We start from the raw sequence: 15982 nt of genomic DNA on the forward strand, positions 1-15982 counted from the left end.
GAAGATAGAACAAATCAAGTTTAATATTTGAGAAACTGTTTAGTTGATGATGATTATCAAAACTACAGTGCTAAAAAAACATTATTTGAGTTATTTTTTAAGTGGTGACTAGTTAAAATTTTCATGGTTTCCTTCTCCTAGAATACAACCATTATATTTTTGGAGCTAAGTGTTAAGAGTCAGCAAACTTGTTCTGTAAAAGGTAAGATAGCATCTTCTTGCTTAAAAAGACAACACTGTAAAAATATATATCTATAAGAATTAGAGGACAGCATTTAAGCATAGTGAGTTAAGCTGCTGCTTATGATGCCTGAGCTTCACATGAACATTCAGGACCTAGCTGCTCTGTGTCCAATCCAGCTCCCTGCTCAAGTGCCTGGGAGAGCAATGGAAAAGTGCTGGAGTAACTGGGACTCTGCATCCATGTGGGGAACCCAAATGGAATTCACGGTTCCTGGTTATCACGTGGCCTAGACCCAGCCCCTGTGGCTGTTTGGGCAGTAAACCTGCAGATGGAAGACCTCTCTGTCCTCCTCACAGTCTGCAATTCTGCCTTTCAAATAACAATAAAATTTTAAGTTAGGTTTAAATGCAAAATAGACATTTTTCTCTATTCACAGACTTGCCGCTCAAAAGCACACAGCTATTATAATAGGTTTTAGAAAACAAACTCAAACTAAGCTTTTTTTTTTTAGTGTAAATACAGCCACATTCTTACAAAAACTTGTATTTTTAATATTCTTCATATTCATTGATTGAAAGCAGTGTTCATTTACAAGCAATCTTTACATACCACTCTGTCCTAGAGTTCCCCATTTATTTTGTTCCTCCAAAGCTTGGGATTTCTTTCTTTCTTCTGAAAACTGGCTGCACCTATGCTGCCCTTATTGTACCAGTCTCATATCCCACCAATCTCAGGCCAATTTTCAGGAGTCTGTCAGTGACTGTGGCAATGGTGAAGGAAGAGAAACAGAAGGGACAGCAAACACTTGTAGCATTTACCACCCAGCAACAGGTCAGTCTGCAGTCTCAAACCTGTCTAGCTCCTTCAAAAAGATGTGTTCAGTTCTTTATGCCATAGTACTACCCCGTTTGTTGACAAACACAAAGAACTCCTTTATGATGAAAATGCATAAAAAGTATTAGCTTTTTATGAAATCACCGAGTAGTTACACTTCAACCTAGATACACAACCAAGTCACCTCTTATTCCTTATATAATTTAAGTTGAAATGTAAAAAGAGGGAAGGGAAACATTCCTATAGAAGTACCAGTCATAGAAGACTGAAAAAATTTCAAAACCTTTTGTTATCTTTGGTTCTACTATGGCTACTCTTACATTCTTTGGTATGGTTAGTTTGCATTAAAAAAAATCCATGTTATGCTTTAAAAAGCTACTCTGTATACTGTAAGGGAAGATGGAGAGAAGCTGAGTGGTTAGGTTCCTGTTTGGATGCATTAATTCACAGTAAATTCCTGGATCCAGTAAACAAAGGCAATAAACTAGAAAATTAAATTGCTTGCCAGCCTCCACAGAGCTCATTCTCAGGATTCCTTATTAGTGTCGTTACCACTTTCACACATCCCTTGCCCGGAACACCAAAAGCTCAGTGGGTAGGTCCATTTTGTCCCCATGAAGCCAGGTAGAAACTTTCAGCAAAACAATGTCATGAACAAATACCTCCTCAAAGGTATTTTCAAACATTTTTTGGGTGGTTTTTGAAAAGATTTATTTACTTTTATTTGGAAGGTAGATTTTACAGAGAGAGAGAGAAAAAAAGATCTTCCATCTGTTGGTTCCCTCCCCAGACGGCCACACCTGGGCCAGCCCAAAGCCAGTTTGCTAGCCCTGCTAATGCGCCTGGGTGAGCAGTGGAAAATGGCCCAAATGCTTGGGTCACTGTACCCATGTGGGAGACTAGGGTGAAGCTCCTGGTTTTTCAGCTAGTCCAGTGCCAGGGAATGAATCAGTGAATGGAAAACCTCTTTCTCTCTCTCCCTATAATGCTGTCTTTCAAACAAATAAACATTAAGAATTAAAAAAATACATAACTTTATTAACAATTACCACAACGTACACTTTTAAAAACAATATGGGGCAAGTAAAACGCATATATGTAAACTTTTAGGGCAAAATATCTGTAAGAAATTCCCTATTAAATAGTTTTGAAAGCATACTTTCGGGACATAACCGAAGGAGGAGTCAGGTCTTTGGTACTTACTGCACAGAATTCCTCAAAGGATATTCTTCCATCGCCATCCTTATCTGCATTTATTATGGTTTTGTCTACAATTTGCTGTAACTGTGTGTCTTTCAAATTGTTCCCTACCATCATTTTCAACACCTGGAAGAGTTCCCCATTGGAAATATAGCCATCTTTATCCATGTCATAGATACGGAAAGCAACTGCAAAGAGGAAGGAAAACGAATGGCAATTATAAGACAATCACAAGTGAATACTTTTGAGAAAAAAATGAGAGTAAATTGCCAAATATCTAGAAGTAGGACTAAGGAAATGGTGCCTTCCTAAATACAGAAGCAACAAAGAGCAACAATGACTTACTATTCAAATTCAAATATTCTGTATTCTCACAAATATTCTCAGCAGAAGATACAATTTGTTATTTCTAAGGATCTGGACTCACAGATCTTTCAAATTTTAAAAGCAGTTTACAATGCAATATGTAATGGCAGTGGTATAAGATTGAAAACAAAGTCAGTGAAAAAAAATACTTACACCTCAATTTCTGCTCCTTATCTCCTTTGACACTGAACTGAGAGACTCCTTCAATGAATTCTGAATAATAAGAGTGAAAATTAGAATTTTTCAATTTTTTACATAGAGAAATAATATTTATCTTAAATATCAACAAAAAAGGATATTTCCTTGCTGTAAAACAAATTATTAGCAGCATTTAAAACTGAAAATGCCAAATTTGAAAGCACAAAGTTCTATTTTTTTATTTGAACTTGGAATGCTAATCAAATTCTGATCAAATTTGAACACATGTATAAAATATCGCAAAGTATAACACTCAAAAATACACTCAAACTTTTACATCTTACAATAAGACTGAAAAGGGGGCTTCAAAAAAAAAAAAAAAAAAGATTAAGGGTGAGGGAGGATGGAGTGCATATCAGAGTACTGATTACAACCTGGCTTCTCAATGCACCTTGGGAAGTAACAATGATAGCAAGCACTGAATTCCTTCCACCCCTGTGGAAAGCCTGCATGCAGTTCTGGCTCCTGGCTTCTGCCTGGCACAGCCACAGCTGTGGCAGCCACAGTGAACCAGCAGAGGGAAGAATGAACTCCTGCTCTTTCTCTCTCACCATCACTTTTACTTTCAAATAAGTAATTTCCCCCAAATTAACATAACAAAATGTGTTAATTCCCTATTGAAACGTTTATTTACTTCTAAGTATAGAACTAAACATAAATTATGCATCATTCTAATCTTAACACAATCACCATTACCTACATAAAACCTTAAAATTAATAAATCCCATTCTAAGATCAAGTTTACATCCTAACTACTAGTTATTTTTTGATGATGACCCAGTTTGGGTCTAATTTATTAAACTTATTCTTCAAATTCAGTTTCTAATATTGTAAAACGGTACACACTCAGATTAACTTTCTAAAAACAAAAGAAATACTAATCTCATCATGTGGATTACCATAAAGGAAAACTGATCATTTATCAACCAAAAAATAAAGATCTTATTTCAACAAGGTGCATATAACCAAAATCATGAGGTTTTAACATAATCCATGACATTAAGCATATATTAAAGAAAAATTAACATTTCTCCAATTTTATACATTGAGCCAGAACATACGTTTAAAAAGCATTACTTTCTTACCTTTAAAGTCTACTTCGCCATTCCCATCTGTGTCGAATATATCTATTACTCGCTGTACTAAAGGGTTCTGTTGTAATTCAGGCAGAGACATGAACTCTTCTACACTCAAAGAACCAGAATTGTCCAAATCAAGCTTCTTAAATCTCTTTCCTAGCCTTTTGATTTCATCAGCATCAACTAAAAGAAAACAAAACCAGTAAGATTTAAGAATAATTTTATGATGGTCTTAGAAAAAAAAAAATCCAATGTTGTCCAATATTATAATTGACAATTAAGCCAAATATTGTTCATCAGTCTCCTCTAAAGGAGAAAATATATGATAAATATTTCTACTTCCTTACCTTTCTGCTTGTATGTAGCTGCCATAATATGTAGCCACGTGCCGAGATGATCTAGGACAATGTTAAGCTGATCGTGGAGGTCACACCAGATATTTTGGTACTGCTGATGCTAAGCTGATCAGAGGTGCTACTGCACAGGCTAAATCAATCTCTGTTCTCTACCTAAGCACTTTACTTTTTCTTTTTGAAATTTAATTCACTTTACTTCTAACAGTTCATAAATTATAGCATACTATCCTAACCAGTCCCCCTCATTTCATCCCTAGACATCCATTACCTTTTCTGAATACAATATTGCCAGGTTCTTGAATGTTTATTTTTTTCTAAAGTATACCATTTTCAGTCCTTCAAAGTATCAGACTAATTCATATAAATAATTTTGAATTAACAAAATTAACTTAAACACTGCCAAAGGAAGTTAAATTAGGTAAACGACATCTGTTTTGTCATTTACCCACATTAAGAGAGATGAGATAATAACTTGTTAACACCTTCACATGAAGATACTTCAAAAGGTTCATACAAAAGGAAAAGCTAAAGCTTACACTGGTGCACAAAAATTACGACACTCATGCAGTTTTATCATAACATATATTTTCCATGAATGAATGAACACAAATTTCATTTTAAAATAAGGTTTGAATACTGTAGGTGATTTATGAGTATCTGTACATGAAGATTCTGACAGCAGCCGCCCGCTGAGCAGCAGTGTTTGTGTACCCATGTGGCCATGGGCGGCCGGCAGGTGAGGCTCGGCCACGGCTCAGCACGCCAGGAGCACTAACCCGGGAAAGGAGAAAAACTCCAGTGTTTACGATTGCTTTTCATTTTTCATACCATAGTAACATTAGAAACAAGCTAAGAAGTGATGAGTTTTCTTTAACAGAAAAGTCTTAATGGATGAAGTTTAAAAAATATATTTTAAAAGTGCCTTGAGAAAACAGCAGCAAGTTTAGTGCATTCAAGAACCAAGAGGCTTTCAAACAATATCTGGTGAAAATTAATGAAAATAAATATACAATGGCTCTTCAATTTTTGTAAGATAGGTTTCTAATGAAACAAACTAAAGAAATCATACCTCAAAATAGAAAACATAATTCTCAATTTAAAGCTCAAAAGTGATTGGGCCCTGGTACTTCATACAGATCAGAATTAACTTAATTTTTAAGGTTATTTGTTTTGGTCCTATAATTTGAGCAGTCTTCCCTATTCATATTTTCCCCAGATTTGTGAATCTGCATCCATAAGGTTGAGGCTACTGAGAGGCAAAGAGACAGACTACTGCTAACTGGCTCATTCTCCAAATGCCAGCATGCGCAGCAATGGACTACAGTGGGAGCCACTACTGTAACTAGGTCTCCCAAATAACGCTCACCTGTAGCCACAGTCAGGATTTGAACCCAGGATCTCCAATGAGGGATGCAGGCATCCTAACTGGCAACTTCACAGGTAAGCCAAACACCAATCCTGGCCTTTGAGGACTTTCAGGAACATACAGTGATCAGAAACATCTTTACAATGCTTTAATGAAGGTAAAACACAGAGGCCTCAATAATTTAATAAAAAATTCGAACATATACTTCATGAACACAATGGCTCTGAAAATTTTCATCCCCCTATCTAAAATTCATTCTTTAATGGGATAAAAGCAAAGTGTTACAATCTGCCTAATTTTTTCCATTTTCTATAATGGAATTAGATGCCCTTACTCTTGAGATGAGGCTGGGAGAGTTAATCTTCTACAAATATTTATCATCTATTTATTTATATGTCTCTTGTATCTCAGAGGCTACAATCTTTTTTTTTTTCTTTTTAGAGATTTATTTCTTTCCATTGGAAAATCAGATGCACAGAGAGGAGAGACAGAAAGATCCTCCATGCAGTAAAGCCAGGAGGCTCCTCAAGGTACAGGATCCCAAGTCTCCGGGCCGTCCTCCAACACTCTCCCTTTGCTACTTTAACAGCCGCAAGCAGGGAGCTGGATGGGAAGTGGAGCAGCTGGGATACAAACTGGTGTAGTATGCACATATATGTGTGTGGGTATATATATGTGTATATATATGATCCCAGAGCTCGCAGGGGGAGGATTACCCAATTCAGTCATCTTTTCTGGCCCACAGCTATTTTTACAGGTATACAATGGTGAACTGCTTTCTTTTTGCAATCTGTAGTTTTGTCTCAGTAACTGAAAACTGCTGGGGAAGTTTAACACAGTATCATCAAAGCAGATTACAAGTGGGAAAGGAAAGAATGCCTCCCCACATAGAATGTGGATGTGTCAGGATCATTTCCTCTACAATGTATCATTACTGCATGGGTCAGAATTCAGCACCTCCAGATTTAAGGAAATCATTTATTAGATTCTGCTTACTGAGGCTGGGACATGAACAGTAATTTAGAAAGCTGTCTCTTAAGAGGTTAAAATTGAAGTACCTGAAAAATCATGTTTCAGTTCAGAAAAACAGCATTCTATAGTCTTCATGAATGAAAAATGTGAAATTTTGGGGGAAATATCATAGAGGAATCTTATTAAGTCTAGCAGCTAAAGTCCTCGCCTTGAACACACCGGAATCCCAGATGGGCGTCGGTTCTAATTCCGGTGACTTCAATTCCTGTCCAGTTCCCTGCTGTTGATAGCTGTTCTGCATGAACAGTTAATATTATATTCAAAGACACATGCCTGCATCTTTAGAGTGCTTGCTATGTTTTCCCCAATGATTTGATGGTTCCTGGTTACAGACTTGGGTCCTGATCCATTTAGAGCTGCTTTTAGTGTAAGGCAAAAGGTGGGGTCTTGTCCCTTTCTTCTGCCAAGTGGATATTCAATTGTCCCAACAGCATTTGTTGGAGACCAACCTTTGCTTTCTCTCTCTTTATGATTTATTTCTATTTCTATTGGAAACACAGAATTACAGAGAATGAGACACACAGATAGAAAGGTCTGTGATCTGATAGATCTTCAAGCTTCACCTCTTTAATGGCTGCAATAGCCAGAACTGAATTAATCTGAAACCAGGAGTCAGGAACCTTTTCCAGGTCTCCCATATGGATAGAGGGTCCCCAAGGCTTTTGGACATCCTCTACTGCCTTCCCAAGCCACCAGCAGGGAGTTAGGTGGGAAGTGGAGCCGCCAGGACACAAGCCAGGACCCAAATGGGATGCTGATGCTTGTATGTAGATTAGCCAACTGAACCACTGTGCCAACTATAAGACCAACCTTACCTGCATTATTTTCAATTCTCTTGTCAAAGATTAGTTGGCTCTATATGTAAGGGCTCACTCCTGGGGTTTCTATTGATCTTTGGTTTATGAAGCAGTACCAGACTGTTCTGACTACCACTTGTGTGTATGTCTTAAGACTTGGAATTGTGATTCCACCAGCTTAATTTCTGTTCCACAGGGTAGTTTGGGTTATTTATGATTTCTTGTGTTCTCAGATAATTTTTTCTATCTTTTTCAACTTTGAGTGGGATATTCAGATTCTGATTGGGATTGTACTGAATCTGTGTATTACTTTCATTAACCTGGACATTTTGATGATGTTGATTCTACTGATCCAGGAACATGGTAATTTTCTCCATCTTTTAATGTCTTGTTTATTTTTAAATGCTTTATAATTTTCATCATAGAGGTCTTTCATGTTTTTGATTAGATTTATTTTACAGTCAAAGCCAAAAAACAAAAAAAGGGGGGTTTGGGGGGACTACATCAAACTTAGAAACTTCCGTACATCCAAAGCAACCATCAACAAAGTGACAACAGAATGAGAAAATCCTCACACAACCCAACGACAGTGGACTAAATCCAGGATTTACAAACAGCTTCAGAAAGTCAACAGCAACACAAAAAACCTGCTAAGAAATTGCAGAAAGAAAGCAGCAGGCATTTTTCTTTTTCTATTTTTTTATATTATTATTTTAGATGATGTTTACATAGTTGATCAGGGTGGGAAGGATCTAGGGTTAGGGAGGAGGGGTGTGATCATTGTTTCCAAACTTTCGTGCTCGCTTCGGCAGCACATATACTAAAATTGTTCCCAAACTTTCTATTTCTTCTTCCCATTTCTGGGTGGGAGGGGGAAGATAGGGGGATAAACCATATACAACCTCCCAACCATCCCAGTACCCAAGCATGGGGAAAGGCCACCTGATATCAACCCAGAGGCACAATGGCAAATGCTCCAAAGGTTCTGCCCAGGTGGATACAATCATTCCAAAATTTTGTTGATCTCACTAATCTTGGATGAGAAATCCCTTCCAGTGTCCATTGGCTGACACAGTTGACCTTAGAGTCTCCATTCACCCAAATATTTACTGTCATTGTTTGGCTGGGGTAGTTGTCCATGTGTTCTGTTCTCCATTCTCTGCTATGGTACCAGATATCCTCTGTAGGCCCCAATGAGCTACCATGCATCACAGTCTGCCATCCAGCACTCCATCCTCTATACTGAGGAGGACCAGTTCTTCTAGTTGGGCAATGGATCTGAGTCAGGTGACCTGGGCCAAGCCACACTCCCTACCCATGGGACTCATGGATCCAGTGCCTAACACGCATGCAGGCCCAATGCCCCAGGCCATGTGACCTGGGACCTGCAGAAAGCGCCCCCTGGCCCTGCCCTCAGGAAAGAGCAGGCATTTTTTTTCTTTTTTTTTTTTTTTATTAAAGATTTATTCAGTTTATTACAAAGTCAGATATACAGAGAGGAGGAGAGACAGAGAGGAAGATCTTCCATCCGATGATTCACTCCCCAAGTGGCCGCAACGGGCCGGTGCGTGCCAATCCGATGCTGCGAACCAGGAACCTTTTCCAGGTCTCCCACGCGGGTGCAGTGTCCCAAATCTTTGGGCTGTCCTCGACTGCTTTCCCAGGCCACAAGCAGGGAGCTGGATGGGAAGTGGAGCTGCCGGGATTAGAACCGGCACCCATATGGGATCCCGGGGCTTTTTTTTTTTTTTTTTTTTTATTGTTAATTATTTTGCATTATGTGACAGTTTCATAGGCTCTGGGAATCCCCCCCTCCCTCCCCCTCCCCTCCCCCCGGTGGATTCCTCCACCTTGATGCAGTATTACAGTTCAAGAGATATAGATATAGATATAGATATATAGATATAGATATAGATATAGATATAGATATAGATATAGATATAGATATAGATATAGATATATAGTGTGGTGTCATAGCTAAATTCACCACCTGAGACACCAGCATTCCCTATGGGAACTGGTTCAATTCCATGCTGCTCCATTTCCCATCCTGCTCCCTGTTAATGAGCCTAGTAAAGCAACAGAAGATGGTCCAAGTGTTGGTGCCCCTGTGTGCATGCGAGAGATCCAGAAGAAGCTCCTGGCTTCAGTGTGACCAAGCCTTAGCCATCATGGCTATTTGGGGAGTGATCAGGCAGATGGATGATCCTCTGTCTCTCTCCCTCTAACTCTGCCTTTCAAGTAAACAAAATCAATCTTATAAATAAATAAATAAAGCTAAGATACACAAAACAGCATTTCAATTCTTGAAATTCAGCCCTTACCAATCTTCTACAAATTAGGCACAGATCTCTGTGGTACCATTATATATCTTTGGCAGAATCACAGAAGATCTGCAATTTAGTTCCAGTTTATTTTTGGAGAACAAATTCCTACTCTTACTCTACCTTTCATCATCAGTCTCTGTGAAAGACAGGCCTTAGGCCTCATGGTTAAGACACCCACATCCCCTGTAAGTACCTTGGTTATACACAGAGCCCCAGAGCCTGACTCTAGCTGCCTGCTAAGGTGGATCCTGGGAGGCAATCCTGACGGATCAAATGACTGCATTCTGCCACCTACCTAGGAGAGGTGGACTGCATTCTCAGCTCCTGGCTCCCACCCAGCCAGAAGCTAATGCAGGTGCTCGGGTCATAACAGCCCACTGGATCTTTCTCACCTTCTTTCCTCTTTCTCTTCACCTCTCAAAGATGGGTGGGAGGGATAGGAGAAAGGATAAAGTGAGTCTTCCTTTCTAATCATGTGAAAACAAAACAAAAGATCATTTTCCCTAGTCTTAGGATTCTACTCCCCTGAAAGCGATGGATAAGGAAAAACAAACCAGCCTCACCCTCCTGACTCATCTGTGACTCAGACACTTGATCATGTTTGCCAAGTTAAAACTCATATGTTATTTTTCCATTTTTTGGAAGGACAGTTTTGGGAGAATTACCTTTTTTAATAACTGAATTGCCTATAAATTTAAATTATGAAGACTATCAAATAAGTGAGCTTATAAGGTCACATACACTGTTACCTAAATTTAAGCAAGACAGTAAAATCTGAGATCTCCCAGTCCAAGTTTATAAAATAGGAAAACAGCTATTAATATGCAATTGATAGACTGTTTACATAGAAAATTAATTAAAACTTAACCATTAAACTGTTGAAATTATCTTGATCAACACACTCCGTATTCTCCAAAAGAGCAAATTTAGATGATTACTCACTTTAATAAAAAACCTTAAGAATTTTAAAGCATGAGAATATAAAATTTACTTTCAGGTAGCTCATATTTTTAATATTTTCTGTGGGAAATACATTAGAACAATAATACTAAAAAATGCTACATATTTTTTCAGATGAAGCTATATAAATCAAATCATCTTCTTCCATTATATTAAGCTATTTCTTATTCAAAGAAGGGAGTTTTAAAACATTCCAAAATAGTAGAGAAGACTGGGTCTTCAAATATTGCTATTAATATGTATATACCAAGCAGCTATTCAACTGCTGGGCTTAAAAGCAAAAGAACTTGTAATGATCTACAAAGAATTTTCGGTGGTTCTGGGGTTTCTAAGAAAAAAACATAGAATAGAATGGTAGGAATGAAAACTTCTCAAGTTTCAGCTAATTCCCAATTAACCATACTGAAAATACCAACAGTAATATTGTTTCTTTGGGAAATTCTTTTAATAGCCATTTTATAAATAACCAATTACTCATTAATAGACTAATTAATCACCTAACAACAACAGCAACAAAAAAGGCATTGTTTTAAAAATCTCTAGCAATAATACTTTGAAACAAGCAACTAAATGTCATTTGGGATCCTAGAAGAGTCCTGGAAAACAACAACAACAACAAAAAAAACCCCTAGAAATTTCACTAGCTTTTTCACTGAAGTTATGTGGTTTAATATTAACTTACTGATTTCAACTCCTTGATTTTGATAATTCCACTACAATACTGTAGGATGGTGACCTTAGGCAAAACTAGCTGAGAGGTATTCACAAACTCTAGTCTAGTTGTAGATGTTTTGGATATTTTTGAGTCTCCTTTACTTTGTGACAGCTCTGAATTCTTTCTTTCCCGATTTTTAAACTTTTGATCCAGCATTTCATGAAATGTTCTTCCTCTGGGTTTCCCAATCTGTCTTTCCAATATCACAGAAATGATACTTGCATCAACAGGACTACGATATCAATGTGTTGCCAACCTGGGTCACTTGGCCAATTCTGTCTTTTCCTTTGCAGTTAAACAAAACAAAATTCTGGGGACGGGATGAGTGGTTGGCTAAGACACTGCTTGCCTCGTGCTAATGTGCGCCCTGGGGGCTCAAATGCTGGCATCCTTGCCACCCACGTGAGCCTTGCATTGAGCTCTAATGCTTAGTTTGGCCTGGATCAACTGAAAGATGTAGGCATTTGGGGAGTGAACCAGCAGATCAAAGTTTTCTGTCTTTCAAATAAACAAATAAATAATTTTAAAAATAAGCTGTTAGTAAGCAGGATTACAACAGTCTTTACAAATGTTTGTAAAAATCCTAGGGATATTTGAGACTATTTAAATACCATTTCTCCTCAAACTAGATCTAATAGTAACATCCAATACCGAGTTCTGTGTGCAATTTATTACAGTGGAGTTTGCCTAATAATGATTTTCTCTTTCCTTCTAATTAGGACACTTCCATTAAAAAAAAGTTCCTCCTTCTTCATCCATTTATTCAGTTATCTGTGTCAGCATGTTCTCATTCTTCTCTGAATTAAGATTACTGCTGTACTTGTCCTGGCTTCGGACTTCAGATAGCACCTCATTCTGGCTCCTCTGTGGCCTTTCGGCAATCCCTGCTCTCTGAGCACATCCTTAGTCCTCAGTACCCTAAGATGTGTTAAGTTCACCCTGACTGTATAGGAAACTCAGAACTATACTATGGAGTGAAAACTACTATGAAATATTACTCTAAAAGAGGATCTCAGAAGCATTTTGAAAGACCCATAAGAGATAACAAAACTTCTACAATGAGGGGCCAGCATGTTGGCTTAACTGGTTAATCCTCCACCCCCAAGTGCTGGCATTCCATATGGGCACCAGTGCATATCCTGGCAGCTCTACTTCCCATCCAGCCCCTGCTTGTGGCTTGGGAAAGAAGCAGAAATGACCCAGAGTCATGAGACCCTGCACCGATTTTGGAGATGTTGAGGAGGCTCCTGGCTATGGATTGGCTCAGCTCTGGCCATTATGGCTATATGGGGAGTGAACCAGTGCATGGAACATCTTTTGCTGTCTCTTACTGTAAATCTGCCTTTCCAATTAAAAAAAAAAAAAAAAAACTACAAAAAATGCAAGTGAGGGGCAAGTGTGATGGCTCAACTGGCTAATTCTTTACCTAAAAGTGCTGCCATCCCACTTGCCAGTTTGTGTCCCAGCTGATCCACTTCCCAGGCAGCTCCTTGCCTGTGGCCTGGAAAAAACAGCCGAAGATGGCTCAAGGCCTTACGGCCCTGTACCCACGTGGGAGACCTGGAAGAAACTCCTAGCTCCTGGCTTTGGAAAGGCTCAGCTATGGCCACTGCAGCCATTTGGGGAAGTGACCCAGCACATGCAAAATCTTTCTGTCTCTCCTCAGTGGATATGAATGCAGCACCCATCCAGCACACGTGAGATCCAGGAAGGAAGGGGCAGAGCTGGCGGGGGGATTAAGGGGTTGGTCCCCTCGCCGGTCAGCTACTCCCACTGGAGAGTGTTGGCTGGGATAGAGACAGACCCGACTAAGCAAGGCTATAACACCTGTGCGCTGCATGTGGACTAGATCAGGGCCGCAGCATCAGCTGGCACAAGCTGGCACTGCGGACTAATTCTGTTGAGTCAAATCACAGGACCACCTAAAGAGTGCATAAACCGGGACAGAGAGATCTGGGAGGGAAAAGTGGGTTCCCCCTTCTTGGGTCACTATTCCCGTGGGAGGGCATGAAAACTAGGACGGGGGCTGGGATGGCTAGACAGAGAGGCACTCAACAACATCTGTGAGGGCTGGATGGTTGAGTTGGTTAGATAGAACTAAGCTTTGATACCCATTGACAAGTACCAGAGCCAAATGGGATGGGGGACAGACTGGTCTTCTGCTACACATACTGGCAAACCAGGGTAGGGGGCGGGCCTGGTGGGGGTTATTGTGGGTCGCCCCGACTAGGCTGCAGCTCCCACTGGTTGATGTAAGGGCTGAACCAGACTGGACTGCAACACCCTTTGGTTCCAGTGCAACTCGGGACTGAAAACAGAACCAACCCAGCAATTGCAACCACCAGCTGATAGGGGTGATGGACTGTGCTGGGCCCTGTGCTTGCTAGAACATATAAGAATCTAGTCTGGGAATACCTCAAAGTATCTTTGGAGATCTCCCCAATCGAACTGCTGGACTCAGAACTCTAACCAAGAAAAGACAGAAGACAGAACAGGACAATCATTCATCTCAGCTATATGTTGGCAGCAAATTATGGGGCAAACGGAGACTTTATGATGGACCATATCAATCGGTGGACGACCTCATCGAGCGAAACTGGCAGCGATTCATAACTGGAGAACTATTAACACCACTCGAGCACATATCTCAGAGCATGCCCCACATCCGGGACTTGGGGTGGGTGGGAAACCGGGTGGGGCTTCTCCCTCAATATCCCCCTTTACCTCAGATACATGATGGAAACAATATGGACATAATAGCATTACCCACTTTCCTATCCCCCTGAACCTTTTTTTTCTTTTTTTTCTTTCTTTCTTTTTTTCTTCTTCTTTTTCCTTTAACTGTAATTAACTATGTAAAGATTGTCAACAACAATACAATAAAAAGAAAAAAAATTAAAAAAAAAATAAATGTGAATAATTCTTGTAGAGATCACCACAAGAAAAACCGTATTATTCTTTCAGAAGTTATTGAGATTATTCAACACATATTCATCACACTTAATATAACCCAAAGGGCCCAGAAGCAATTCAACATATATTAATTAAAAAGTTTTAAAATCTTTGGTGAAATGTATCTCCTACATACTTAATAGCTGTATTTCATGTTAGCCCAAATCAGTGTTAAGAACCACAAAAGGCACAGTAAACTAAAACCTTCACAAACAACTCCCAAAATTAAATAGCCGACTAACATTTACTACATAGAACAGTTTACAGAATCAACAAAGCAAAATAAAGCAATCTTCTGATACTGAGACATAACAAGCTATAAGATGAAAACTGATAGTTACTTTTTTATGGGAAAAATTGATCCAGTTAAAGATACAGATTTTAGAAATACATAATTTTAGGAGGCAACATGTAACATGTACCGTTGGTGATTCAGGGTTATAATTCCTGTATACTTTAAACACTGCTGAAGTATGGAGAAACTAAACATCAGTGAAGGAATATTATAAGCAAAAGACTTAATAAAAAACTTTTAACTTTGAGAACTTTAAAAATGTATATTATTGGGTCCGGCGCAATAGCCAAGCAGCTAACATCCTCACGTTGCATGCACTGGCATCCCATATGGGCGCTGGTTCTAATCTGGGGAGCCCTGCTTCCCATCCAGCTCCCTGCTTGTGACCTGGGAAGGCAGTCAAGGACAGCCCAAGGTCTTGGGATTTTGCACCCACATGGGAGACCCAGAAGAGCTCCTGGCTCCTGGCTCCTGGCTTCGGATTGATGCAGCTCCAGCCATTGTGGCCACTTGGGGAGTGAATCAGTGTCCAGAAGATCCTATTCTGTCTCTCCTTTTCTCTGTATATCTGCCTTTCCAATAAAAATACATAAATCTTTAAAAAAGTTAAAAATATAAAATGTGTATTATTAAGTGCAGTTTTGTAAGTTTTGACAATTGTGCACATAGACTTATATAAGTAGCACTACATTCAACAGTTGGTGAAACACTTCTACCACCTCAATCACACTTCCCTCATCAGCTACAGAAAGCCAGTGCTTGTTTATACAGTCATCTGTCGCAAGACATTTCTGTAGTTGCTAATTGGGAGCCATTAGGAAGAAAGCAACTATAAATGCTAGTGTCTATCTTAAACTACTGGTTTTCTGGAACTGCTAGGTTATAGGATTAGATGTCCAACTTTCTGAAACTGTCAGTTCTCCGATGTGGCGTACTATTTTACATTGCCATCAGCAACAATAGCTCCACATGCCTGGGAACATGGTAGTCAGTCTTTTCATGTACCTTATCTGTGAAGTAAAGACTGCCATGCTAGTCTCTCCACACATTAATCCAAATCTACCAGGGGTGAGTCTTTCAACTATTTTTTTCCCAGTCTGTGAGCAACCTTTTCATGGGTGTCTTCTGAAAAGCAAAACTTTTGATTTTTATGAAATATTTTACTTCTATTTGTATTTTGTATGTTCTAAAAATCTTCGCCCATTCACTGCTTTGAAGATGTTCTGTTTCCCCTTTGAAGATTCACCATTTTAGCTTTTATGTTTACATCTATGGTCCATGTGACTTTTTCCATGTGTAGTGTAAGGAAAAATCTTATACC

General features: G+C 39.1%; 1 protein-coding gene across 2 annotated transcripts in view; it reads right to left on the reverse strand.

The window, feature by feature from the left end:
- Positions 1-15982, reverse strand: part of PPP3R1 (protein phosphatase 3 regulatory subunit B, alpha) — a 53582-nt gene that overhangs the window by 2141 nt on the left and 35459 nt on the right. For both annotated transcript variants that reach the window (XM_004580083.4, XM_058667905.1), the window contains exons 3-5: positions 3868-4044; positions 2738-2797; positions 2222-2406 (exon numbers count right to left, since the gene is read on the reverse strand). In XM_004580083.4, coding sequence (XP_004580140.1) covers positions 2222-2406; positions 2738-2797; positions 3868-4044 — 422 coding nt within the window. The remainder of the gene's footprint in view (positions 1-2221; positions 2407-2737; positions 2798-3867; positions 4045-15982) is intronic.

The sequence above is a fragment of the Ochotona princeps genome, chromosome 8, assembly GCF_030435755.1.
Source record: "Ochotona princeps isolate mOchPri1 chromosome 8, mOchPri1.hap1, whole genome shotgun sequence".
In the NCBI taxonomy this organism is placed as follows: Eukaryota; Metazoa; Chordata; class Mammalia; order Lagomorpha; family Ochotonidae; genus Ochotona; species Ochotona princeps.